Genomic DNA, 26,073 nt, shown 5'->3' on the forward strand with positions numbered 1-26,073 from the left:
AGTCAAGTCTGAAGTCTTTTGGGTCGAGTCGCAAGTCAAGTCACTGTTTGTGCGACTTAAGTGCAACTTGAGTCCGAGTCTCAGACTCGAGTCCCCATCTCTGTCAAACACCTGCAAAACTAACGAAAACCCCATCAGTCTCAGCTATACTTTTTGCTTAGTTCTAATTAGCTAATGTTAGCATACTAATTTTAAGATAAGGTTGTGACCATGGTAAACATTATACCTGCTGAACATCAGAATGTTAACATTGTATTTGTGTTCGTGTTAGCGTGCTAACGTTGGCAATTTGCCCAAAGCCTTTCTGCTCCTAAGTACAGCCTCACAGAGCTGCTGGCATGGCTGCAGGCACTTGCTAATGTATCACGTAATTAAAGACTTCCTCTAAATGTGCCAAAGTTTTTGAATACCACACAAATTGAATAAAAATGTCTGACTCAAACTGTGCTGTCTGCCACTTTGTAGTCCAACTTCTGGCAATGATTAAGATGAGAAGGGGTCAAAGAGGATGGGTAGGAGGATAAAGTTGGATGCAGAATGACATGAGAAGAGGGAGTGCATTTATAGCCAGGAGAGATTGATTCTTCTAAGAGACTAAGGAGAAACAGGGTGGCTCCTGCTCTGACACCGAAGATCCTTCAATTCAGGCCAGATTCCTCCCTCCTTCCTGTGCCGGGCCACCAGACGCCATGATTGACATCATCCTTCCATCTCTGTGATTACAGCATGTCTCCTTTCCCACCTCTTTACTATCGGTCTTCTATCTAAGCCCTAAACACAGCTGTCCGTGTGGACAGCTGTCTGTCTGGACAAAGCCAGCAGAGAAGGCCCAGGCCTTCTCTGCTGGCTTTGTCCGAGGAGGAAAGCAGGCATCAAGAGATTGTTAGAGATAAAGGCGATTAGACAGGCTGTGACACAGAGCCTCTGAGTTTGACAGTTTGTCACAAACACTTACACCTAAAACCTCTAGGCCGTCTCCAACACCCAAACTGCTCATGCAACCTCAAAGATCATGTCAGCTGTAGTCTAGCACGAAGGTGGGGTGGGGGAGTGAATAAAAACTAAAAGATTATTTCTCAGCGAACCTCCTTTGCTATCCTATCTTTGTCACAGTTTAAAACAAGTGGGAGGCCCTCAATTGGTGACAGAGAGCTCTGGGGGAAAGAGAGAGAAAGAGAAAGTTTGATGAAAGAACATGGGCAAGATGAAAGACAGACGTCACACTGGGTTGTCATGGGACCATATAACAGGCATGTGTGTCCAGCAGGCTTGGTGTTCCATGTGAGAAGATGGAGTACACAATGATGGCCTCTGAGGAGCAGCCATGCTCTGAGGGCAACAACACCAGCTAGGAAGCCAAATCCCAACAGTGCTGAGCCCTGTGGCCTTCTGTATGTTCAGGCCATTTGAGTCTCCAAATAAAACTTGTGAAGTTCTTTCATTTTTATATAAAATAACTTGTAGTTACATGTATGGACATTCATTGCCTAAAAATTAGGGGCTGCACAATATATTGTTTTTTTATCGTCATCGCGATATCAACTAGCGTAATAACCAGTGATGCCGTTAATTGTAACGCGTTACTCTAATCTGATCACTTTTTTCAGTAACGAGTAATCTAACGCGTTACTATTTCCAAATCAGTAATCAGATTAAATTTACTTATCCAAGTCACTGTGCGTTACTATTTTTGTCATTTTCCTTAGTAAAAATATATATTTTTGCTTTCTTCTTGCGTCTCGGGGAGTGAAGTCCGTATGCGACAAGTCACGTTTTCAGCATGAGGACAGGTCACGTGTACCACGCAGCGACACAAACGTAAACAACAATGGAGGGAGGAGAGAGATGCGTGCTTTCTAGCTGGAAATACAGTCACTATTTTGAGTTTGTGTCAGCTAAAGACAGCAATATTAAGGTTCGTTGTACACTCTGTGCTGGTGGCGACAAAGTGCTATCTAGCTACGAAAAGACTATGTCAAATTTGAAGAAACATTTGGAGTCGCAGCACTGCAGTCAAACTTACAGAGCAAGTCCCAGCAGGTGGTACGAAGCAGAGAGAAGGAGGTCCCCCACCACCCAAACAACAAAAGCTGGACATCGGTGCAAAACCAGTAAGTGGGGGAGAGTTGAAGAAGTTGGTCGGGCAGTAGGCCTATGTTGTAGTGGAAATGCTGCACTTAAACACTGTTGACTCGCTCTCTTTCGTGCCATAATAAACAAGATCCCTACTACTGGCAACGCCGAGCTGCCTCACAGTAAACCGGTTGTCATTTTTATGTTGAGGCTGTGGGGGTGTTGTCGGCAGTTGCTAAATGTAACTAATAAAGTAACTTGTAATCTAACTTCGTTACTTTTAAAATCACGTAATCTGTAAAGTAACTAAATTACTTTTATAATCAAGTAATCTGTAAAGTAACTGTGGCAACACTGGCAATAACCATATCGCGAAAGGCTGTGACGTATCGCGAAAGAAACTCAAGAGATATTTTTGTGTTAGTTGAAAGAAAAAAAATCTGTAGAAAACTGCACTTTAAAATGTAACTGTCATTGTTTTTTTTAGTGGTGCCTTTTACATTCAATTCAATGTTCAATTTGTTCAATAAAAGAAGGCTGGAAATAATTTCCTTTCATTTGTTTTAAATTTAACAAGCAATTTGTTGTATTTTAACAGACTACTAAAAGCAGCAGAAATGCAGAACTGAGTACACTTTAATATCTGTTTAATGCAAGCGATATTATCGCGATATTCAACGTTATCGCATATTGCATATTTTCCTCATATCGTGAAGCCCTACTAAAGATGCTTTTACTGCTTATGGCTGCTTCATATTGGCTCCAAACTATCTCTGACTTTACTGGCATCAATGTGAACATCCCTCTAGAATCACATTAATACAAATTCCCTCCTGATTTTGTCTTGGAATTATATTATTATTATTATTATTATTATTATTATTATGATCCCAAATTAGCAAGAGGTGTGTTTGGCCTTGGTGGTTGTCAGATGCTTCTTCCCACCTCTGCTCTGCTGCTATCTCATACTGGGGATTTTCTAATTCGAAGTAACTGACAAGAGGACAAAGACTGTAAAATTCTAACTCATAGAGACCTATGGGTGATATTAAAAGATATCCTGAATATGGTACTCACACAGAAGCAACAAGCTCCAAGGGAGTAGGAAGCGATAATACCAACATCCCCCTAAGGAGGGGGTAGACTTAGAGCCTACAGTTGGCTGCTGTAGTGGAGGTGGAGCTTTTAAAATCCTTTAGAGCAGCAGCAGTGATTTATTAAAAGGGTGTATTGGATATGTGCTGCAGACAGTAAGATGAGTATGCCGTGCGAGTTTAGCGGTGGTTGGCTGTCTGAACTAGCTCGCAGGGTACGCTTTGTGTACTGTAATTTGCATTAGCATCATGCTCACTAAAGCCCTTATTTGGGAGACTTGGATCTTTTTATTTGAACTTTAACCAATCCTACTACCAGACAACAACGTCAATAATAAAGTTTTTTTTTTTTTTTTTTTACATCCAATGCAAAAAAAAAAATGTAATCTCAACTGTGCATGGACACAAGGCATTGTAAAGGAAATACTGGGATATGGTAAATAAACTATGGTCACGGTACAGTCAAGGTTAGGATATGCTTAAATATAAACAGCCATGAATTGCTGTTTGGCCAATGTTGGCCCACGAGATACCTAATACTGCTGGAAATTTCTGTCTTTTTGTGTGTTGTGTGTCTTATAAATACATTTTGAGTTATACTAGATTCGTTCTGGTGTAATGTTATTTGAGTAGTAGGTCTTCCTGTCTTGCTGTTCCCAACAGTGGGATGTTTATTTTAATAGGTGATGAGTATTATTCCCAGTATTCACAGAATCTCATAGTATGTGTACATCAGGCCAAACTGGGATCCTATAATGTTAATGTTAGGGCGCTGACACATCAGGCCGATTATCGGCCGTGGGACAGTCTGGCGAGGTCAGTGACTCAAATCTGTTCGGTGTCCCGTGCCGTCGTCCGTCTGGGGGGCTGTCGGCGTTCATTTTGGCCGACCTGACATGTTCGGTCGGCGGCAGGGAAGTCAGGACTCACCCGGAAATGACGAGCGGAATGAAGTGACTACAGTCTCTCAAAATCTGATGAAAATCTTTTAAACTGACCTTTGTTGAGCTGAAATGAAGACAGTTTCAGTGAACTATTTTAGTACAATATGAGATCGTATTCTGAACGTCCACCATGACAGTCTGGCTCTGAATTTCCGGAGAAAACAAACCCATGTGACGTGTTCGTCCAATCAGCTGCCGGTTTTCATTTCTTGGGCAACATTACAGATTAGCGCCGCCTGCTGTTATAGAGATGTATTACGTCTCGTCTCCTCTCGTCTTTTTGGTCTGTTCTGTGGCAGTTTTTTGGACCTCGGGGACGCGACTGATCATATCGACGGGGTTTTCGGTCAACGGTCGGCCGTCGGCTATATGTGTCTACACCTTAGACTAAATGTCTTTTATAAAGTGCAGCAGGAAAAAAAGTCACATTTGTCAAGATTTCCAAAGTTTCTTTTTTGCTATCTTCTTTGAAAGAAGAAGTAAAGAATGGTGTGACTGCTGCAGATGGAGACAAAAAGCATACATTTTACCTCTGCATGTACTTCTGTAAACTCAACGGGCACCGACCAATGGGAAATCAATGCACTGACTGCTGCTGTAAGTGTCAATGAAATGTACCAAATGCACCAACATGGTTTCAGACAAACGGAAGCAAATGAGGACACGCACAGACAAGCACACCTACAGTATACTCACACCAACACACACACAAGGACAATTAAATAAGAAACAAATCAAGTCTTTTAGGTAGATTACTTCATTGCCAGTTTTTTTTCCTAAGTCCTATGAGACAGCATTCTCTAAGTGTTTCAGTATTAAGAGAAAAGACACAAGAAACCAATTTTGAGTCAGGGACAAAAAAAAAAAACTAGACACCTTAAAAAGTTTTAGGGGAAAAAAAGTGTTACCCTTTCACTTAACTTTTTGAGGCTTTCCTCACTGTCACACCAGGATAAATGAAAGATGTAGCTCGGTACTCAAATCGACTGAAATATGACTCATATATTTCTGAATACCATCTGGGTGTTCTTAACATAACCCCAACCACCTGTTTCAGCACACAAGTTCCAAACGAGAAATTCGACTTACAAAGGCAAATATGATTGAGGTAAATTTTTGCCTAATAATACGTCGAAGAGAGCAGAGGCAAACAGCAGAACGAGGGATGAAAAGTGAGAGAGAAGAGGAAAAGAGAGGACCTCATCATGCGGTGATTAACAAAGTATCATGACATTGCAGTAACCGGTATTTTTATTTTTTCTAAATGTACAAATGTAACACTTAAATGAATAAAGTTTCTTACTACTTTAAAGTCTCTATCCACAGCACTTAAAGAAAACTCACTTTTAAAGCTAGTTCACCAGTTGCTCTCGTTATTTCCTTCTTCCAAAACAGCCAGGAGTTTTTATTAAAACCCAAATATGACTGGTGTGTTAAATATGACCGGTTGCTGACAAGCATTTAAAAAGCTATTTTTTAAACCGAGTATAAAGAGAGTCCGACGCAGTCAGTCCACATAAAACACACCAGGGCTACATTCACTCCAGCTAACTTCACAGTGATCAATGAGAGCAAAACAGCATCACCGATCTATTTTAACACAGGATCTGGAGCCCGTTACCGTGTCGTTCACTACCAAGCCTGTTTGTATCTGGTAGGCTACCGACAATGTGATTTTCACCTGTTTGACTGACTTTACCAGATAGTACGCGACTGTCCCATTATTACAAACATGTGAACTAACCACAGACAGTTGCCTTGTGATAAGAGATATTGGTTTTTAGCTTAGATAATTGCAATTTTTGTGGTCAACTTAGTATTGACGTTGTATTGTAACAGCAAAATAATTCTATGTTTAATTACAATTGTCTTTATGAACCTGTGATAATGCTGAAAGATCAATCAACTATAATAACTATAATAAATTCCACTATCACCACCTCTAAAACTGTTATATCGTGTTTGTTTAATCCATACAAAGGCCGAACTGTAGAAACTACTGTTTGTCATTTTCCAGGGGTTACATGCTAGACTATTTGTGAGAGCGGTATCTCTCTCCTCTCTTCTAACTCTCAGCCAGAGAGCGAATAAGCTTATTTCCTAAAATGTCAAACTACTCCTTTACCAGAAGTATAAGAAATTGCTCTGTCTCAGCATCTAAAAAGGCATAATTAACCCCACTCCTTATTTATTTTCCTCAAAATATGACCATCAATGTTGCAGATGGTGCTCAGCTAGACGTCACACTTAATGGAAATATTTGCAATGCTTGTGAAATGAAATTTTCATGACTAAATGCTTGTGATGAGTAATGCAATTTCTTCAGTAAAGCGCTCTAGGCTGTTGAGGAGTCATGCATTGATGTCATACAGTACGAGCCAAGATATTGCTGCCTCAATTGCGTAGAAAAAGCTTGAAAGCAGACGAATTAGGCAATATTATGATAAAGATAAACCTGGGTCACTATCTGTGGCCCATTCTCCTGACCGATTGTCTCCCAAGCTGCTGCCTTCTGCTGTCTCAGTCTAGCTCATGCTGTTCAGTTCTTAATGTAGCCTTTCGCTGAGCCCAGTAAGATTACAATGGTCTGCAAAGGGCCAAGGTGCACTCTGGTGCTCTGCTCTACAAGCAGGAAGCGAAAGAGGGACAGGGGGGGTAAATCAAGATACATCCCTGGGTTGATAGATTCTGAATGGAACCGATAGAGAACATGGAGCAAGGTCGGCATCCATTAGCCATGCCTTGAAGTCACAGATGGATAACTCAACAACAGAAGGGTCAGCATGTGCTGTCGCTGTTAACACCTCTGTCTCACTCTGGATATTTATTGGCGTCTGCCAGCACACATGATGCACAGAAGCATGTAGGCATGTGGCAAACACGTCATAAGCTGGCCTGTCTCAACGTGTTGATGCCCCAATATTTGAAATTGCTTTTCTCCGAAACGCAAACTTCACTAAACATTCACAGCTGTAAACATATTATCCTGCACAAACGATGCAGTCATCGTATTGGCACGGATTATGAGATTATCAAACAATCCAAATTAAACTGCTCAATTTACTTTCACCACATAAAGTAATTATACCAGTCAAGAGAAAAAAAAAATTATAAAAAAAGTTGAATGAATATTCATGAATAAATGGCAGAACACCAGACATGTACAGTATGCACATACATTTAAATTGTAAAGTTTCTAAAATAAATTCTAATACAACACAATGTTTTCACTTCACACAGACAAAGCTCCTTCCATCTGCCTGACAGGAGTGCAGGTCTCACACCAACAATACAACGGATGGTTAAACAGCTTCTTAGCTATAAAAGCCAGATCTGGCCTCTTTCACTGCCCGCAGTCCCCCAGGATCCCAAACCTGCGCGGCAATGACGGCGCCAATGTCATGCTGTCACCTGAGCTGAGCCATTATTACACAGGCATTCTTCATAGCCCTATAGATTAAAGTCCAGAGGAACAAGACACCAACAGATTAAAAAAAGAAAGATAGGAAGAGGATGATGAATTGCCTCAGATTGCCAGGCAATCATGCATAAATTACTAGGATGTGCTTAGGTATAATAACCAGCCCTGTTTTAAGTGATCGCTCACTCTCGGGGAGCTGTTGTGTAAGGAGGAGTGGGTGGAGATGTAGGGGGAAAGAGATGGGTGGCGGGTAAAGAAAGGAGCGGGTCGCCGCTGTCTACTCAATCAAATCACCGTCAAGGGTATCGCCCTGACACTGTCTCCGCTCTGTGCCCCGAGCCTCTACACAAATCTCCTGATAGACAGACGCAGCAGTCAAACAGCACCCTCATCCCCCCAGCCTAGGCCCCAAAGGTTCCCTGGGCATGTCTCTGTGGCCCCATAGTCTGCCGCTGGGAGCGCCCGGCGGCAACAACTGATTATTCAGGATCTAGGCTAACAAGAAACTGTCATGTGGATCTCAAAACATATTCTGGTTGTGAATACATCATGCAAGCAAGGGGGAACAGGCTGTCTTCTGCTTCTTTCTCTCTGCTGGATGTGCTGCACTTTCAGTTGCTGAGCAGATTCATCAGGTAGGAGGATTGAAACCAGACTGCTGACTGTTGCAACTGGGTCCACTTCAGTAGAAGTTTCACAGTAATATACCATGAGATACAGCTGCTTCACCATCCTCTCAGACATCTCCCCCTGTTAATAAAAGATCCTACTGGCACAATGTTAAAGAAATATATGTGTGTATATATACAGTACAGGCAAAAAGTTTGGACACACCTTCTCATTCAATGCGTTTCCTTTATTTTCATGACTATTTACATTGTAGATTCTCACTGAAGGCATCAAGACTATGAATGAACACATATGGAATTATGTACTTGACAAAAAAGTGTGAAATAACTGAAAACATGTCTTATATTCTAGTTTCTTCAAAGTAGCCACCCTTTGCTCTGATTACTGCTTTGCACACTCTTCGCATTCTCTTGATGAGCTTCAAGAGGTAGTCACCTGAAATGGTTTTCCAACAGTCTTGAAGGAGTTCCCAGAGATGCTTAGCACTTGTTGGCCCTTTTGCCTTCACTCTGCGGTCCAGCTCACCCCAAACCATCTCGATTGGGTTCAGGTCCGGTGACTGTGGAGGCCAAGTCATCTGGCGCAGCACTCCATCACTCTCCTTCTTGGTCAAATAGCCCTTACACAGCCTGGAGGTGTGTTTGGGGTCATTGTCCTGTTGAAAAATAAATGATGGTCCAACTAAACGCAAACCGGATGGGATGGCATGTCGCTGCAGGATGCTGTGGTAGCCATGCTGGTTCAGTATGCCTTCAATTTTGAATAAATCCCCAACAGTGTCACCAGCAAAGCACCCCCACACCATCACACCTCCTCCTCCATGCTTCACGGTGGGAACCAGGCATGTAGAATCCATCCGTTCACCTTTTCTGCGTCTCACAAAGACACGGCGGTTGGAACCAAAGATCTCAAATTTGGACTCATCAGACCAAAGCACAGATTTCCACTGGTCTAATGTCCATTCCTTGTGTTTCTTGACCCAAACAAATCTCTTCTGCTTGTTGCCTCTCCTTAGCAGTGGTTTCCGAGCAGCTACTTGACCATGAAGGCCTGATTCGCGCAGTCTCCTCTTAACAGTTGTTCTAGAGATGTGAGAAAAAGCTTTTTATTAAGTGGCCAATAGAGTTATTTAGAGCCAGTAGTGGATTATCAAGTTTGTTTTTGTGGGCAGGCACGTACTCTTGAGATTTTTTGCTCTGCATCATCTCGTACAACAATCACAGTGAAACAGGGAAAGCAGACGCTTTTATTTTGAGTATGTTATTATAATGTCATATTTGTCTAAATGTCATATTCAAGATTTCCAAACTTAGTGGCATGTCATGAACAAGTGCCTACCATTTTCACTTTTCTTCTTTTTTATGCCAGTGTCCAGTGATCGGTTAACATTAAGGATGCTGAACTTGGTACACCAGTCGGGCACCAGAGCAAAAATCTACCCATGTACTCATCTCTTGAAGGGTAAGCTGATCAAAAACAGCCTCCGAAGAACTTTATTTAGAAGACACGTAAAAAATCTAGAATATTATTGTATATTGGTTTTTCTCACCTTTAATAATGTATACCCTGCCACATCAGTGCTACTGCCTGTTTGTGCCATCTGCAACAACTCAAACAGCCAGTGAGCTTGGCAGGAGTTCAGGCTAGCCACAGTTGATTCTTCACCGCGGGGAGCTATCTCTCAGACTGGTACACTTCAGGGCCCGGGCATTCGTCTCCCTTCACCACATCCTTCCTCATCAGCATCACTTGGTGTGCTCCTCACTTAAACCATGATACTGCAGTCCATGTTCCTTTAAATCCCAGTAACTCTTTTTCTCCCTCTCCCTTTCTCTCTCTGATTGCTTATAGCCCGAGTGGTGTAGTAATGCTAGCGCAGCAGGGAGCTGGGGAGCAAAACAAACTTCGGCCATTTAACTAAATAGTATTCACAATGGCAAATTAGGCAGAAATACAGAAGCGGTTGCCAACCATCCCACCCAGTGTGCAGAGTGTGCTTCTCCTCTGTGACTTATTATAAACCTGCTAATAAGCAGAAACTGTAGGTGAATGGGCAGAATTGTAAAAGTATACACTGGTTAATATTTACATTGTACTTTTTCTCTATCATATCCTATACTACACACCACCGAGTGAGAAAGGAGGATTAATAGTCTCACTTTTCCTTCCATTAATCCATGAAGACGCTATAGAGCTACTCCCCTCCTCCCTCTCTGTGTTTTTATTTCTGTATTTTATATCCCCATTGACCCAAAGCAGCAATACAGATCAGGGGTTGTGTTTGTACAGATGAGGGCTCTCTCCAGCAGAATCTGAAGGAAATGAGAAGGCAGAGTTGAAGTCTGTCACCCATTGTCTCGAAATAGCAGGTGGCAAAGAAACAGAGAGAACAACAGAGTATGTGGGAAAGAGAGGTCTATTGCCAGGACAGCCAAGGACTCTGGGATAAATCAGGGAGACGGGGATTCAGAGTGCCAAAAAAAACATACACTCAACCTCTTCAAACACCACATGCATGCACACACACACAAAAAATGGACACACTGGCCCTGCCACACTAGGTGTACATGAGTTTAAATTGCAGCATGCAGGATCATCTTAGCTTAGCAACATAGCTTAAGTCAGTTAGCCAAGGTTTACTCCTCTGGACTGAGCTCCAAATAGATCACACCAAAAGCATACGGCTACACTCTGGTGCACACACAATAGATGTCACTAACCAAGGAGCCAGATGCCAACTCATGAATGGCTAAAGTGCTGCGGTGTACTATCCAAGCTTGGCGCCGCATACTTGCAGTACTGCCATCTCTGGTTTCTGCAACATCAAAACAAACAAACACAACAGGCACGCACACAAAGCATGTATAATGAAGAGGCAGCTGACCAGAGAGGTTTGAGCTAGCCTCCAGGGTAGAAGCAGTTAGTATCTAACACTCTGATGTACTACTAGCATAGAGTACACCAAAGTACACACTCAGTGACCTGTAAAGACACACACAGAGGACAAACTGGATCTATGCCTGTTGTAAGTGGCAGTTCACTACTGTACCATTAACCTTGAAGGAAAGGAAGTAATAAAGGTGTGCTTTTTGTACCCTGTTTCTATTTAATTTGTCCTTTAAATGAAATTCCCCTAAGGTACGGTGCCTGAGCCGACCTAAGAATAATGCAGGAATAACACAAGAATTCCAAAGGTATTGTGTGGAACAATTGCAGGAGTAGATTCTCGCCGTTAAGTAGAAAGAAAGAAAAAAAAACAATAAAAGGAAAGCAGGTTCTAACATAAACAAATAAATAATGCCTGCCAGTAAACAATGGTTTGGAAATCCATCTAAAAATAAAAATGCCATCTTCCATCGACCTAACCCTGCATACAGATATTTGTGCCCAAAAACTCGTCTTGTCACCGAATTTCATTTTTTGTTGTCAGTGCAGTCCATGATTGTCCAGCCACATCACTGCAACGTAACACAGGAGACGAAAAATAGGACATGGCTCTGTTATCCAGCCACAAGCAGGTCAAAGCAGCTGGATATTGCAAGACACAGCTACAAGTAGAGCAGGTTCTTTCTATTCAAAAAGAGAATCAGTGAGGGTTCATGTTTTAACTTGCAGTTTGCAGTGTGTTTTTATCTATCTAATATCTCAAGTGACACTGCCTTCCTTTGGTCTTCTCCACTAGTAAGTTTTACATGTCTTGCTTCCGTCCTTACACAGTGCTGGGAATCAAGACGGCACAAGAGCTACGACAAAGAGAGAATGTGAAGAAAAAGGATGGAACATAAGCAGAAGTGAGAGATTGATATACATCCTTTTGCATGATTATCTTGAACCAAATGGGGGTAAATCAATAAAAACATGAAACACATATTGCCTCTCCTCACCCAGAATAACAAGTAATTAAGGCAGAGCAAGAGAGAGAAGAGAGAGGTATTTGAGAGAAGGACAACAAGAAGAGCAAAGGGCAGGGAAGAGGGACTCCTGCTTCTAAAGGGTGAGCTCGTTAGTGAAAGGAGACGGCATAAAAAGCACTGAACACAAGCTCAAACTCTCCCCCACAAATGCACAGAAATGCATATAACACACATTTTCTTGTGACCGGCGTATGTGTCCCTGAGTATTCCTAAAGAATGTGTCCCTGTGACATCAATACAACTGTAGCAGTTAACGTGCCAGGATTTGCCATTCTATCTGCCGTCCATTCTGCTCGCCAACCAATAGACCAGACCTTGCACTTGGTGGACGGAAGAATGGGAAGGGGGAAGGAAAGAAAAACAAAAGCGATTGATATAAATGATCTGCCGGCCAAGAGAGGCCCCCAGGCAGGGGCGAGCGAAGGTCCGCTCGATACCAATTGATCGTGGGAGGCCCAGGCATTCGTCTTAATTCTGACTAATTAGGGCAGAGCGAACGAGGAGGGGGTAATAGGGACAAGTTGTTGGTGTGTGTGTGTGTGTGTGTGTGTGTGTGTGTGTGTCGCATGTGTGCGTCAGTGGGACCTCCCAGATTACAAAATCAAGCCCCCGTGTTTACAAAGCGTGGAACAAGTGGAGGATTAAGGAAATCAGTTTAGGAAACAACAACCGTCACCACATTAGTGTTGCTGCCAAAATAATTCCCCCGTCTTCAGTGAGTTGCCTGACAGGCAGGATGAGAGTACATCCTCTCACTTTTTTTTTTTTTTTATCTTGTTTGTGTGAGAACTGCTGATTGTCTTCTGCCAGCACAAGTCTGGCCTTTGGTAGCCAAGAGGCAGCAGAAGAGAGATGCTGTTCTAGCCTCACCCATTGCACAGATAGACATCAAAGCCTTTTAATTGGCAAGAAAGAAAGTTGGGCTTGATCACTGCACGATTGTGATAAAACCATGATTTACTTGCATGGTGTGTCAGTGTGAAAAATGAGGGATGTAATCTCCTGGTCGAGTGCAATCCTACAGTGGTAGATTGTGTAGCGGGAACCTGAGAACAGGAGATGTGGGCTGGGAGGCGTCTCGGAGTTTAGAGGCAAAGACCTTTTAAAAATCGCAGCATTTGGGAGCAGACATTGAGCAGGTGCTGAGCTGCTGAGAGCCTGGCTTAGTCTCTGATTTCTATCTGTCACTCCCTGAGGAGGTTAGCAGCGTAAAGTGGACGGTGGCAGGAGGGAGGTATTGCCATGAACGAGGTGCGGCAGCAGGGACAATTCTACCTGACTTGAGATCACAATCTGACAACAGAAACACACACACACACACACACACACACACACACACACACACACACACACACACACACACGCACGAGACAGCTTCACGCAGCACTGGCCACACAGACAAAAGTGACAAAATATCAGTGAGTGAAAGTGACAGACAGACAGCGTATCTGTATCAGACAAGATCCCATTGTTGTGGAGGAACAAAAAAGCTCAGGCAGGCCGGGCAGACTTGCGCCCTTTGTCACTCACTCTCATAGGCGAGGAGAGACTGACAGATACACTTGAATATCAGCTACTCGCTCTTGTTCTTTGACACATAAACTTTACTGCCCTTTCCACCTCCTGCACCTTGTTCCCTGCCAGCTATTCATACACCGACCTGCCACCAGCCCCCAGTGGGCAGCTCTCTATCAGGGGTTCACGAACAGAAGCACGCAAACTAAGTGTGGGTGTCTGGATATCCTCACCCAGCCTATAAATACCTCATCGGCTCCAGACGTGGTGTCAGTCTACTCACATCAAATTAAACAATCGGCGTGGACATGTCCCCCGAATTCTCTGCTCGTCAGCTCAAGTGTGATGTCCTAATGACTGCCTCGTCGTCGATACCGGTCCACATAACAGTGGGCCCTGAGGGGGACAATTAGGGAGAGTATGAGATGTTTTCCCTGATAAATGTTGTCACTGCTGGTATTGGCACTAATAAGCTGTAATTTGCTGTTGTACACTCTGATGACACACACTGTAACAGCACAACCAGACAGATGGGTGAGCCCTACAACGCTTTACATGAAAGTGACACAAATGCTTTCATTAACTCAGAACGGTGGGATCCAAAACATTTTATGCAGTGTTTATGAGATAAGACCTGTGTGACATATTGAACATTCCCCAATTGTTAATAAATGTGCTCTAGAAGAAAAAGAGCAAGACAAATGTCATCACCCATTCCCACCAGGAGTTTTGTTATGATGATATTTGTTGAAAATGTTATGAAAATCATTGTATGCTTAAAAGTTGTATTTGAAAGGTAAATGTCAGATGCTCAGTTGACATTGTGCCCTTAATTAGATTTATAATTAGATTCACCAGGTAGCACTCCCCCTCTTACCTTGCACAGCAGCTGGATTATCGCGATATCACATATCACAAAAAATTTACTACCAGCTCACCCAACCACTGAGCGTCCGGTGAGGAGCTACTGGCAGCTACGGGCGTGGTTTAGGTGTGCGTGACAGTGGCGACTGTCCGTTTAAAACAACAATGGCGGACGTGACAGAAAGATGGTTCAACCAATCACCTGCCAGGTATTTTTGTCTGCCGCGCCTGCCCTTTTCCAAACAGTTTCCAATAACAGCTTCTCAGATGGTTCTGTGTAACAAACTATCTGGCTCGTCCGCTTACTTCCTCTCAGGCTGAAAGCCAAAACTAAAATTGCTATTTTAAGATATTAGGTTAGTGATAGTCGGTAGGTATGGTACAAATGATCTGCTGAAATTCTAATTGGTGGGGCAGAGGCCTTTAAGGCATTAACATATTTGCAAGGGAGTTGATTTTATTTGACCTCAGCTTGTAAAAGTGGTTTTAAAAAATATTTTTTTTACGTGGTAAAACATGGTGATTGGGAACATCCGTTTATCTGGCATCTCGTAATAATCCTTTTTTTGTTCATATTTGAACCAATCTGTGAAAAGATGGGAGGCTTTGACAAAACTGCAAGCTCTTTCAAATAATTCAAGGAATGGTTGAATTTGTGTTAAATCTTGCGAACACAAGACTCCAAATTCTTGCAGAGACTGATCATTGGTTGGTATATTATCTTTTAAATAATTAATGAATCAATCAATCAATCAATCAATCAATCAATCAATCAATCATTCAGTTCGATATAGAATATCAAAATAATGACAAATGTCCATCCCATGTTAGCAACACAAAAAACAGTCCAAAAAACCCAAAGACATTCAATTTACAATGATAAGACAGTGAAAGCACATTCACTTGATAAATACCTTTAATGATTAATCTATTATCAAAACTGTCACCGGTAAATGGTCTGCTGATCAAACTATTGATTAATCAATTGCTCGTTTCAGCACTGCTTGATGGCTCCCAGTGGTTAGAAAAAAGACCTTTTGATGGATTTCCTCTTCAACATGCATGCGTGTGTGTTAAGCCCTTTAGAACAAAAATAAGCTCTTCTTATTAGCTCTGGGCAGAGAGACCAGATGAAGAATAGATGGCCAGAGAGACCGATCATCATACAGACACAGGTGGCGTGAGACTGTGCCACGCTGTCTGATGTGTGGGTGAGTGACGGCTACCAGTAGAGCAGGGTCGACTCAGCCCATCAGCAGACGCGACACCAGCGGCAGTCTGCAGCACTGACCAACAATCCGCACGAACAACTGAGCATAAGCCTCGCTCTCCCTCTCCAACTTTAACTTTCCCCTCTGTGTCACCATCCTGCCAGAACAGTGATGGGAGGATGTGTATTGTTGTCAGCGTGGCAACATGGTGTCACCATAAACTGTCATGTGCTGATACGCTTGAGTCAATATTTACTGTGATTTGAGTAGCCTTGTTAGGCTGTCATCTGACAGCAATTCATCTGATTACGGATTTATTCAAATGTGGCATAGGCGGGGAGAAAATCCATGGGAATTTGCTTATATTGGCAGCGCATTTGGGGAAATTTTGGAATATATCGGAGATTGCATGTAAACACCTATACTGTCAAAATATCACCCTGACACCCTGTTTTGTACGGGAGAGGGGGAAAACTGCATTCAGCTATTAACAGCAAAATAACAATTCATTTTTAAATGAGGTGACTGATGTGTCACAGTGGATAAGCAGTGATGACTGTGGGGGTTGTTTCGCTGTCAGTAAGCAGACAACTCAGTCAGCATTTCACGCATTCGTTTACACAGACTTTTAAAGTAGCCTAAGTACAGCTAAATCTATTTCCTTTTCACATCATCTCTCCAAAATCCATCCTGTATGCCCCATACCAAGCCAGGTCTTCAATTTAATTCCCCATCTGTGGCCAGCTTGAAATATTATCCAAGAAATGAAATCCGTGACCCTGAATACAGAGTGTGAAGCAGCACAGGGAGCAGGATGAAGACATGGCCTGATTCTGTGGCTAAGAGGCATGCCTTAGAGGAGGGAGGTGGCCTGAATCCCCTCCCCAAGTGGCACAGCTAAATATTTGCCCTCCTCCACTTGGCTGTCTGGACGCATCCACTCAGCCCCTTTCCCATCACTCCTCTGTTCTGCTCAGAAGCAGCAAGAGCTGGCACGGTCAGCCAGGCAGAGCGCCAAACCCACGACAAAAAGTTTCTCCTCGCTGCCAGAGGTCACAGAAGTTCAACAACCTGGAAAGAATGGGCTTTGCATTTTTAAAACCTCTGGGCCACCATTTGGAGTCACACGCACACCGTGCGGGCAGTGATATAAAAAACGCTGTCAAATGGTCTTTGTGCTTCCCAATGATTTGAAGAAAAGAACCCTCAGAACTCGACGAGCGGTCTCCGCAGACTTCTCCGCGTTAGTGTTCCATATTCATTAACTTTTTTTCCACATAACATGGCAGGGTTTTAATTGCCTACAATTTAGACTAAAAAGCTAGATGAGCGGAGTGAAAGCACCATGCCTCCTGAGAAAGAGATGTGGGAAGTCCACCACCAGCACGCTCAACCTGATAGACACATAACTACTAATAAGAGCCCTCATTACACATAACCAGATTATTCCCTCTACTATCAGCTCCAGTTAATTTTTCTCCTCCAAAGAGACACGCAGTTGTGGCCGGGTTGGATCAGTGGGTAGAGCAGGCGCACATATACTTTGAGGCTGAAGCCTCAACGCAGAGGTCCAGGGTTCGAGCCCGACCTGAGACGATTTCCTGCATGTCTTCCCCCTCTCTCTCCACTTTCTCACTTAGCTGTCCTGTCAAATTAAAAGGCGGAAAACCCCCCAAAAAATATTAAAGAAAAAAAAATAAGAGATGAACCAGCGCACATCACTGCAATGAAGCCACTGAAGCTGCAATCCAAGCTGCCCTGTACAGATCATTTAACAAGTCAAACAAAACATCTGTAATTGAATGACTCCTCTCTATCTGGCACAGGTGTTAGACTGATCTGGTAACTTCATACTGCCAAGACAAAATCAACAACAACCAGCAGTTTGGGTCTGACTCATATCTTAAAATGACCCGCACCATCCCTCAACCAGAAGTAGCGGAAGGTAACGCAGTACTTTTAATCAAGTACTGTATTTAAGTACAAATCTGAGGTACTTGTACTTTACTTGAGTAGTTCCACTGCCACTTTATACTTCTCCACTACATTTCAAAGGGATATATTGTACTTTTTACCCACTACATTTATTTGACAGCTTTAGTTACTAGTTACACTTAAGATTTGTGTCTACTTGGGGCACCTGGCACCAAGAAGACATTTCTGATCTAAACTTCTCACATGGTTTCATTTAAATAACAGTTTGAGGGCCAAAGAAGTAAAACCATCCAGTGTTTCACAAAAAAGCAAACATTAGAAAAAAAGTCCAAAGAATGAATGCAGATTTGTTTCGCAGAAGTTTGGCATTTCAGAGACCAAACAAACAATCAGTCAAGAAAACAACCTGCAGACTAATCAATAACAAAAATAATGCGAGAGCCAAAGTAAGTGTGTGTGTGTGTGGGAAATGTTTGAGAGAGAGTTAGTAGTGAGAATAAAAAATACCGCTAGTGACTAGTCCCTCGCCGGGTGTCCACCCACCCGTCATGTTGCACAGGTTGGATCACTGACGTCATCTTCTGTAACACACTGAAAAGATGAAAAAAGGAATCACTTTAATAGTACTATAAACATATTACACTGCCAATAATTTGATTTGCCTTATAATTATCTCCTACAATGTAACAGAGTTAACTGAGATGTTGTATATGTGAATCCAGGTCTTTGCTATTTAACAGGCTTATTCAACAGAATTGTCAGCATTTTAAACTACCATGTGATGAGGAAGCAAACTGCTAGAGAAGATGAGGAAACATGCCTGTTACACATGTTGTTTCTCGTTGCTCTGCACTGCCTAGTTGTTCTGGGCTCTGGTTATATTCTGTCACATTAACGTTGGGATAGAGGGTATGTTGACAGAGAGAGGACATTGCACATTGAGACTGTAGGGCTTTTCTAAGGCTGGTGGCATTGGGACATGAAGACAAATGTGTGTGCGTGTGTGTGTGTGTGTGTGTGTGTGTGTGTGTGTGTGTGTGTGTGTGTGTGTGTGTGTGTGTGTGTGTGTGTGTGTGTGTGTGTAAGGAAAGGGTTGCCTGTGGAGCAGAGCATGTGGATGCCCACCCACTCAGCAGCCTCGCGGCCCTCGTCATTTCGCATCAATCCACAGCCCCTCAATATAAATAGGACAGACGTCCTAAAGCAATGCAGTACTAAGAGAGGAGATGGCATTATGCATCGACCCTGGACCCCTCAGCTTGAAATGTGACTATACACCAGCCTGTTGTAATGGCAGTTTCCCTAAAACTTGCGCACCACTCTGTTAACGGGGCACTATTTTGGCAGTAAGTTTAGATTAAATTAATGTACTTGCACTGCCTACGATAATAGTAGGTAAGTGAGCGCCAACATACATTACATCAATGAAACTGCAACTTTGGAAACATATTTGTTGTTACTTTGAAACAAGTAAAAATGTTTTTCCAACAGTTTATTACTCTTTTTTTGCTTTCTTGCACTGTTATTGGAGCTATCACACACACACTATACAGTATACAATGAACTAACTTCTTTACAGCACTGAGTTGTCCCTTAATTTTCACTGTGGAACCTCAAACATAAAGTGAAGCATGCTAGAACAACTTTTTGTAATTTTCTTTTCAATTAGGTGCTAATTTGAATGGGTAGAATCAATACATAGCATGCAGCAGGAACACAAAGTCTGTCTGTTTTGGTCCAATTTGAAACATGTGCAAAACACTATTAGTGCAAAAGCACAACAAGTAAGAAGTACGGAGCACAGTGCAAGGGTGTTTGATGAAAGTCAATATGACTTTTTCCTGTAGAAAGTACAAATTAGGCTAAATATGTGAGCAAATGTATCTTGGCTGTAAGGAATTGGAGGTGCATTAAAATAGAGAGTACAGTTCCACGCGGTAGCTTCCCCGTGGCGTCACAGAAGCTTCACACTTCATTACTGCAAGGCCAGCGACGTGTGAAGCCATTATGTAGGAGCAGTGGGAAAGGCGAGCGTGCGTTTGTGTGCATGTGTTGGGGGTATAATGAGGAGGTGTGTGTGTGTGTGTGTGTATGTGTATGTGTATGTGTATGTGTGTGTGTGTGTGTGTGTGTGTGTGTGTTTGTGTGTGTGTTTGTGTCAGGGGGGGTAAGTAATAACCCCTCTTGCTCAAAGTGCGTTCTGGAAGCAGCATCAAGCCATTCACATGGAAACATTGTTTAATATATTCAAACAGCTGGGAGGTGTTGTCTGCTGTCCCAGTGTCAAATGAAAGAGGACGGACAAACAGCTGGCAGGGCATTTTCTTGCTCCACAGCCCTGCTTACAACTATACTTTAAAAAACAGAGTCTGGTGCACATGCATGGAGCAATTTGCAATTAATCACATGCTAAATATGCTCCAAACTACTGTCATGCAACTTAATACAAGACTCAGCTATATCCTTGTCTCTATCATGAGAGAAGTAAACCTATCCGTGTCCTTTACTTCCACCCAGTGGCCAAAAGTAGAATATCACACTTGTTGATAGCAACACGTCTGTATATCATCTGTGCCTCCATTTGCATAGGCAAGGACCACGGTGATTAAAACGTTAGCAGTAAAATGGTAAAAATAAATGCAATCATAATCATACTTCTCAACTATTCCTTTTACTCAGTGCCAATGAGGCATTGCAACAGCCTTCTCAAAGGTTTACAATCAAACAAATTAGCCTTCAAATAAGTTATCCTCTTATGGTGGAAAAAATTTCAGCATTTTTTATATTTTATGATGATTATGTAGTGCCAAAGAACACTGTTCGATTGCCAGATGCCCAGTGAATTTAAGAAGAAGATTATTTTTAAAATCAGCCTTTCAATTAGGAACAAACAAGTGAGTGAACAAGTACTTCTATTAACTGCGGCACAATCAAACATTAATTTCCAATCAAAAACTTTGGAATTTATGGCAGTTTCCCAGGGCACTTTATGTGACTGCCAACGCTCAGCATTTAGCACGGATTGAAATGTTGGCTGCTGAAGTTAATTCTACAAGCCAGACTAGCAGCATTGCAAAGTTATCCATTTTCATCAAAATGGAAAGTTGACAAAACCTGTGTTAATAGACCACAAGCTGTTATCTATAATATATAGTCTAAATGGGGAAATCAGGTACCAAAAGTCCTGCATGTGGAACAGGTAGACATCAGAGAGGGGAAATAGAAAGATGTGAATGTATGTGGTGATTTGGAGACAGAGGAAGACAAAACATCACATAAGGGAGATTGTGAATGGATGTAGCAGGCAAATAGTTTTGCCTATTTCAAGGGCAAATATTCGATGGGAGGTAGGCTACTAGATAAAATGCTGTGGTCAGAAAGGGGCAATCAGATGGCTACCATTACAATTTGTTTTATACAGATAAAAAGAGTTCTACATTTACATAAAGGTGTTCTATTGGAACATTTAATCCATATTAATCAAGCTTTAATTTTGGACGATATTAGACTGTGAAACAAGGTATAAAAGTTATAAGCTTTAAGGCTGGAAAAAGCATTAGTGAAATTAAAGAAAAGTAGGCTAGTCTACTCAAGATTGAATTGATACAGAAATACAATTTTAAAACACGCTATGATTTGAGTGACCTGAAAGAAGTGTATTGAATAGATATGTAAACTGTTTCCATAATGGTAGAAATTAATGTTTCACAAATGCCAACAACTGAAACAAGAAAAACTGCAAAGTATAGGTTTAGTTAGCTAAATGCTTGTCTGCAGCTTCTTCGATCATTTGTTGTCACCTGACAGCTACAAATACTTTGTTAATCTACTCGATACATCAGCTGCTAAATTAGTAATTAGAAAATGACTGCCACCATGATTCGGTTACCTCGTCGTTTCCCCCCCCCAAAAAAGCTGAAATACTTGTAGTTTTCTTTACCTTTTTGAACAGGCAATGAGAAAAGACAGCCGTGCGCCGCCGAAAAGACCCCAAAGGGCCAAGATGGCTGCGGCCGTGGCAGACGCCGGGGAGTTTGAAAGCTGGCTAAATGATCGGCTAGACTCGTTAGAAGTGGACCGCGAGGTGTATGGGGCCTACATTTTAGGGGTCCTGCAAGAAGAGGAGAGCGACGAGGAGAAAGAAGAAGTGCTTCAAGGGATTTTATCCGCATTTCTGGTGAATATCCAAAGCGGCATGTCCCGCTCAGTCACCGAGGCTGTGCGGTCTCATGTGTTGCTGTCCGTCTCGTGCCGAGTGACAGCGCCGGGGTCCGCGGTCATTTATGGAGCCAAATATCGACGTAGACTATAGACTGTCAAAATAAGCGTTAGATGCGGCAGTTGTTCTTCAACTAACGTTAAGGTCCAAACACCACAGGCAGTGAAATGAGCTGTCCAATTTAGCGACTCAATATACCTAATAATACAGTTCCTTAAAGGTCCCATGACATGGTGCTCTTTGGATGCTTTTATATAGACCTTAGTGGTTGACCAACTGCCACTTTGCTCGTTTGAAAGCCATGATGTCTCTCTCTCATGGGTGGGTGAAATTCTCTGTGCGGGCAAAGCAGAGAAAGGGGAGGTAACCTTGCTCCTTATGACCTCATAAGGAGAAGATTCCAGATCGGCCCATCTGAGCTTTCATTTTCTCCAAGGCAGAGCAGGATACCCAGGGCTCGGTTTACACCTATCACCATTTCTAGCCACTGGGGGACCATAGGCAGGCTGGGGGAACACATATGAATGTTAAAAAAAAAACCATAAAGTGAAATTTTCATGCCATGGGACCTGTTAAAGTGTTTAGACAAATTTGGCTAAGAAAAAGTGCTAATTGGTAGAGACAAATGTTAGGTTTGGTTAACCTTTTGCAGTTGCACACCTATGTTATGTAGTTATACTGTAGTGATATGTACTGACTGAGGTGTGTGTGTGTGTGTGTGTGTGTGTGTGTGTGTGTGTGTGTGTGTGTGTGTGTGTGTGCGTGTGTGTGCGTGTGTGTGCGTGTGTGCGTGTCTACCAGCTTGTTAGTCATACTGTTCACAGAATTCACATGATGCCAAAATGAATACTGCTTCTGTATCAGCCTCTGTTAGTCCAACCAGATAGGGGATCACAGTACCGCTGTATGCCTCATGTGCTGTTAGTGAATGAATCCAGCGGGTGCTGTTGTGTAGGGCCTCATCTCATACTAACAGGCTGTGATGATTGACGCCTGGCCGTCAATAACCTGGTTGGGTAGTCGGATTGAGTGTATGAAGTAAGGTGTTACCTCTACTTAACTGTTGTTTGTCCTTGTGTGCAGGATGAGGATGCCGTGGAAGATGTCTGCAAACAGATCATCAAGCAGTGGACAGAGTGGCACAACAGATCCGCAGCCAAAAGTGATGATGATGGTATTTATGTGACTTTGATTCACCTACTTTCCCTTTTTACCTTGTCAGAATGAGTAAAAGTTCAGGGAACACATTATCAACGTTGGCAGCACCGTGATAAATCTACATAGAGTACTGTGTAGTTATAATGCAACCATAAATCAACGGAAATAAGAACATAATCTTGCATAAATCTTGCAACAATGTAATCCAACTCTCCATGAAGAGGTATATAGTCATATAAGAATTCATATAGGCATTTCAAAAGTCCAAAATATAGCCAGCAGGCTCATCATCTCATTTAAATCTTGACTAAACAGAGCATAGACAGATTACTGATAAGCCCTTTGAGTTTGAAATCATTTGCTTTGACTTTGGAGCAGAGTAAACAAAGACAATTTTGTCTCATGGAGAGATTATCATTTCCTGAAAGAAAAAAAAAAACCGTAACAAAACTGATACTACAGAACGCTCTTATTGTGGTCTGATTAAGTGTTTACCCCAATATTTCCACTAAGTTTGTTTTGTCAGTGTCATTACTGGGAAGCTATAATTTACTGTGTACATAACCATAAGGATGTGTACACTGTCTGGAGCCTCAGGCTCAGATGGGCGACCACGTGGCTCCTTCGGTTTACGTACCTTCATATTGACAGTGAAAAGCCGGTACTAAATGTTAGTTTGGTTTATTGATTTTATTTATTCACAGTTTGGCTGTGTTCTGTCATTTCTTTCCTGCAGCTGAGGTCCAGGCCATCGCCAGTATGATAGAAAAACAAGCTCAGATTGTGGTGAAACACAAGGTAGTGTCTGAGGCGTCAAAGGAAAGGAAAGAAGCCCTCCTCGCTCAATACGCTAACATTACAGACGACGAGGAATATCCTTTTTTTTTTTTTTTTTTTTTTGCAAGTTGTAAAGTTTATTTCATTAACCAATGTTTCCGTGAGCATGCAGACAGCCTGTCCATGTTTTATGTTGTCTCATCCAGTGAATGTTTCCTTCAGACACACTCTGTCATAAATCCTTAAAGGTACCCTGCCATACAAAATCGTTCTTACTTGCATTTTTTGAAATATGTTAGGTCCATATGTGTTTGTGTTATGTTGTGAATGTGAAAATGAACTGCTACCTCCTTTGTCAGCTCTAGCCACTGATAAGAAATAAGCAGAGAAATCAGGCCAATTACCAAAGCTGGTCAGTCTGACATTATATTGCCTGAGCTCATTCATTCATTCATTAGCTCACCCAGTTGGGCTGGGTAAAGGATTCTGACAGCCAGGCTCTCATTAGCTAGCTGTTAGCCAATCAGATTCAAACAGCTTAGCTTGTTGAATATTAATTAGAAGTGGCAGAAATCGAGCTGAGTCTTCCTGTAGGCTTTCTATACCACGCTAGACTGGCTTGAAACAAGATAACCAAGGCATTTTTTCCACAAAAAAATGAGTCCATGGTAGAACTTCAGACATTACCACAAAGTAATGAAATAAGTGTGGCAGGGCACCTTTTAAAGTGCTCATATTATGCTCATTTTCAGGTTCATAATTGTATTTAGAGGTTATATCAGAATAAGTTTACATGGTTTCATTTTAAAAAAACGTATATATATATTTTTTTGTTGTACTGCACATTGCTGCAGCTCCTCTTTTCACCCTGTGTGTTGAGCTCTCTGTTTTAGCTACCGAGTGAGGCATCGCACTTCTGTTCCATCTTTGTTGGGAGTCACACATGCGCAGTAGTTAGGTAAGGACTACTAGCCAGTCAGTAGCAGAGTATGAGGGCGTACCACACTAGCAGCTAGGCGAGCATTATAACATGTGATACAAAGTGAAACACGTTCATCACGAAGTAAAGGCTGGACTACAATAGAGCTGTTTGGAGCAGTTTGTGAACAGTGTTTTCTGTTGGAGATGGTAAGTCCCTTTGGGGTGGACTTTGGGCTTGTTCACTTTGTAAACCTATAACATGCACAAAAAAGATACATAACACAATAAAGGAAAGGGAAAAAGCATAATATGATCACTTTACGATGTCAGTTCTTTCCTTGACAAAATCACTGAAGCTGAAGAAGAGGAGCAAACAAGTGGAAACTGCTTTACTGGAAATGATAAATGTATCCTTTCTAAAGCTGTTTCTGACCAGAGGCAGTTTGAAATCTCACGGAATTCAGTGTTACTAATTCCAATAGCAATGGATAATGCAGTAGTTGCATAACCCTGAGTAGACAATACATTATTCCGACCATTTACACCTCCATAGTGGTATTCTGTAGTAATGATACACTAGCAGAGTACTTTGCTTTCATCCAGCTGTCCTTTACTGAAAGTGTCAGCCCTGTTTAAGAACACCAACGTGGAAGAGGTGCTGAGCAGACAAAAGCAAAAGCGGGACCAGGCTCGTGAAGACTCTCAGAAGAAGAAGGAGGGGGACAAGATGCAGCGGGAGAAGGACAAGCTAGCCAAACAAGACCGAAAAGAGAAGGAGAAGAAGCGTACACAGAAAGGTGAACGCAAAAGATAAAACCAAGAGAAAAGACACTTTGTGTGTGGAAATGTTTTGTTGTGAGACAGAGATGAAAAACGGTCATTGCCTCTTTTTAGCTGAACCTTATTGGCCCATTCAGTATGTGAACATGTCTTCATCAGACGCTCCATGTTAATAACTTTCTTTTCATATGTGTAAAAAACAATGTATTAGATATTGCGCAAATCTTTATATGATTGACAGCAATCATACGTCAATGCAAAAATAATTAGCTGATTTGAGTCTCTGCCGATATGTTGTTGCGACGAGTGTGAAAGCATAAGCTTTGACACGGTTACCCCTCAAATGATCAAAGTATCCACTTAAAACACAAATTGCATTGATTATGGTAAAAGCAGAGGAATGCTTGTAACGCAACTCAGTCCAGAGTTTCTGCTATTATCCACTGTGCCAATATGCCTTTCATTTCTTTACATCTTTTAAGTAAGGCAAGTGTCAAACTCTTGTGTTCATTTTTGATGCTTAAGGTTTAACTGTCTATGCATTTTGTCTGAGAATAAACCCAAAAGAGCGGTTGCAAATTATACCTCAAATATATCATGTACCATCATTTGAATGT

At 42.1% G+C, this 26,073-nt stretch overlaps 1 protein-coding gene and 2 long non-coding RNA genes across 3 annotated transcripts in view; 1 reads left to right on the forward strand and 2 right to left on the reverse strand.

Moving 5' to 3' along the window:
- LOC120574766 overlaps positions 1-21,674 on the reverse strand; it is a 28,137-nt gene extending 6,463 nt beyond the window's left edge. Inside the window, exons 1-2 of the long non-coding RNA XR_005641902.1 lie at positions 21,542-21,674; positions 18,109-18,192 (exon numbers count right to left, since the gene is read on the reverse strand). This is a non-coding gene — a long non-coding RNA (uncharacterized LOC120574766). The remainder of the gene's footprint in view (positions 1-18,108; positions 18,193-21,541) is intronic.
- On the reverse strand, positions 9,189-12,597 carry LOC120574767. The gene is made up of 3 exons (XR_005641903.1): positions 10,883-12,597; positions 9,712-10,474; positions 9,189-9,244 (listed from the first exon to the last, which is right to left on the reverse strand). It is a non-coding gene; the product is annotated as an uncharacterized LOC120574767 (long non-coding RNA).
- On the forward strand, positions 21,558-26,061 carry ccdc43 (coiled-coil domain containing 43). Its single transcript, XM_039825204.1, has 5 exons — positions 21,558-21,778; positions 22,904-22,994; positions 23,715-23,850; positions 25,028-25,083; positions 25,303-26,061. Exons 1-5 carry the CDS (start codon positions 21,605-21,607, stop codon positions 25,488-25,490), a joined length of 645 nt encoding a protein of 214 aa, XP_039681138.1. The 5' UTR covers positions 21,558-21,604; the 3' UTR covers positions 25,491-26,061.
- The last annotated feature ends 12 nt before the right edge of the window (positions 26,062-26,073 follow it).

This window comes from Perca fluviatilis, chromosome 15, assembly GCF_010015445.1.
Source record: "Perca fluviatilis chromosome 15, GENO_Pfluv_1.0, whole genome shotgun sequence".
NCBI lineage: Eukaryota > Metazoa > Chordata > Actinopteri > Perciformes > Percidae > Perca > Perca fluviatilis.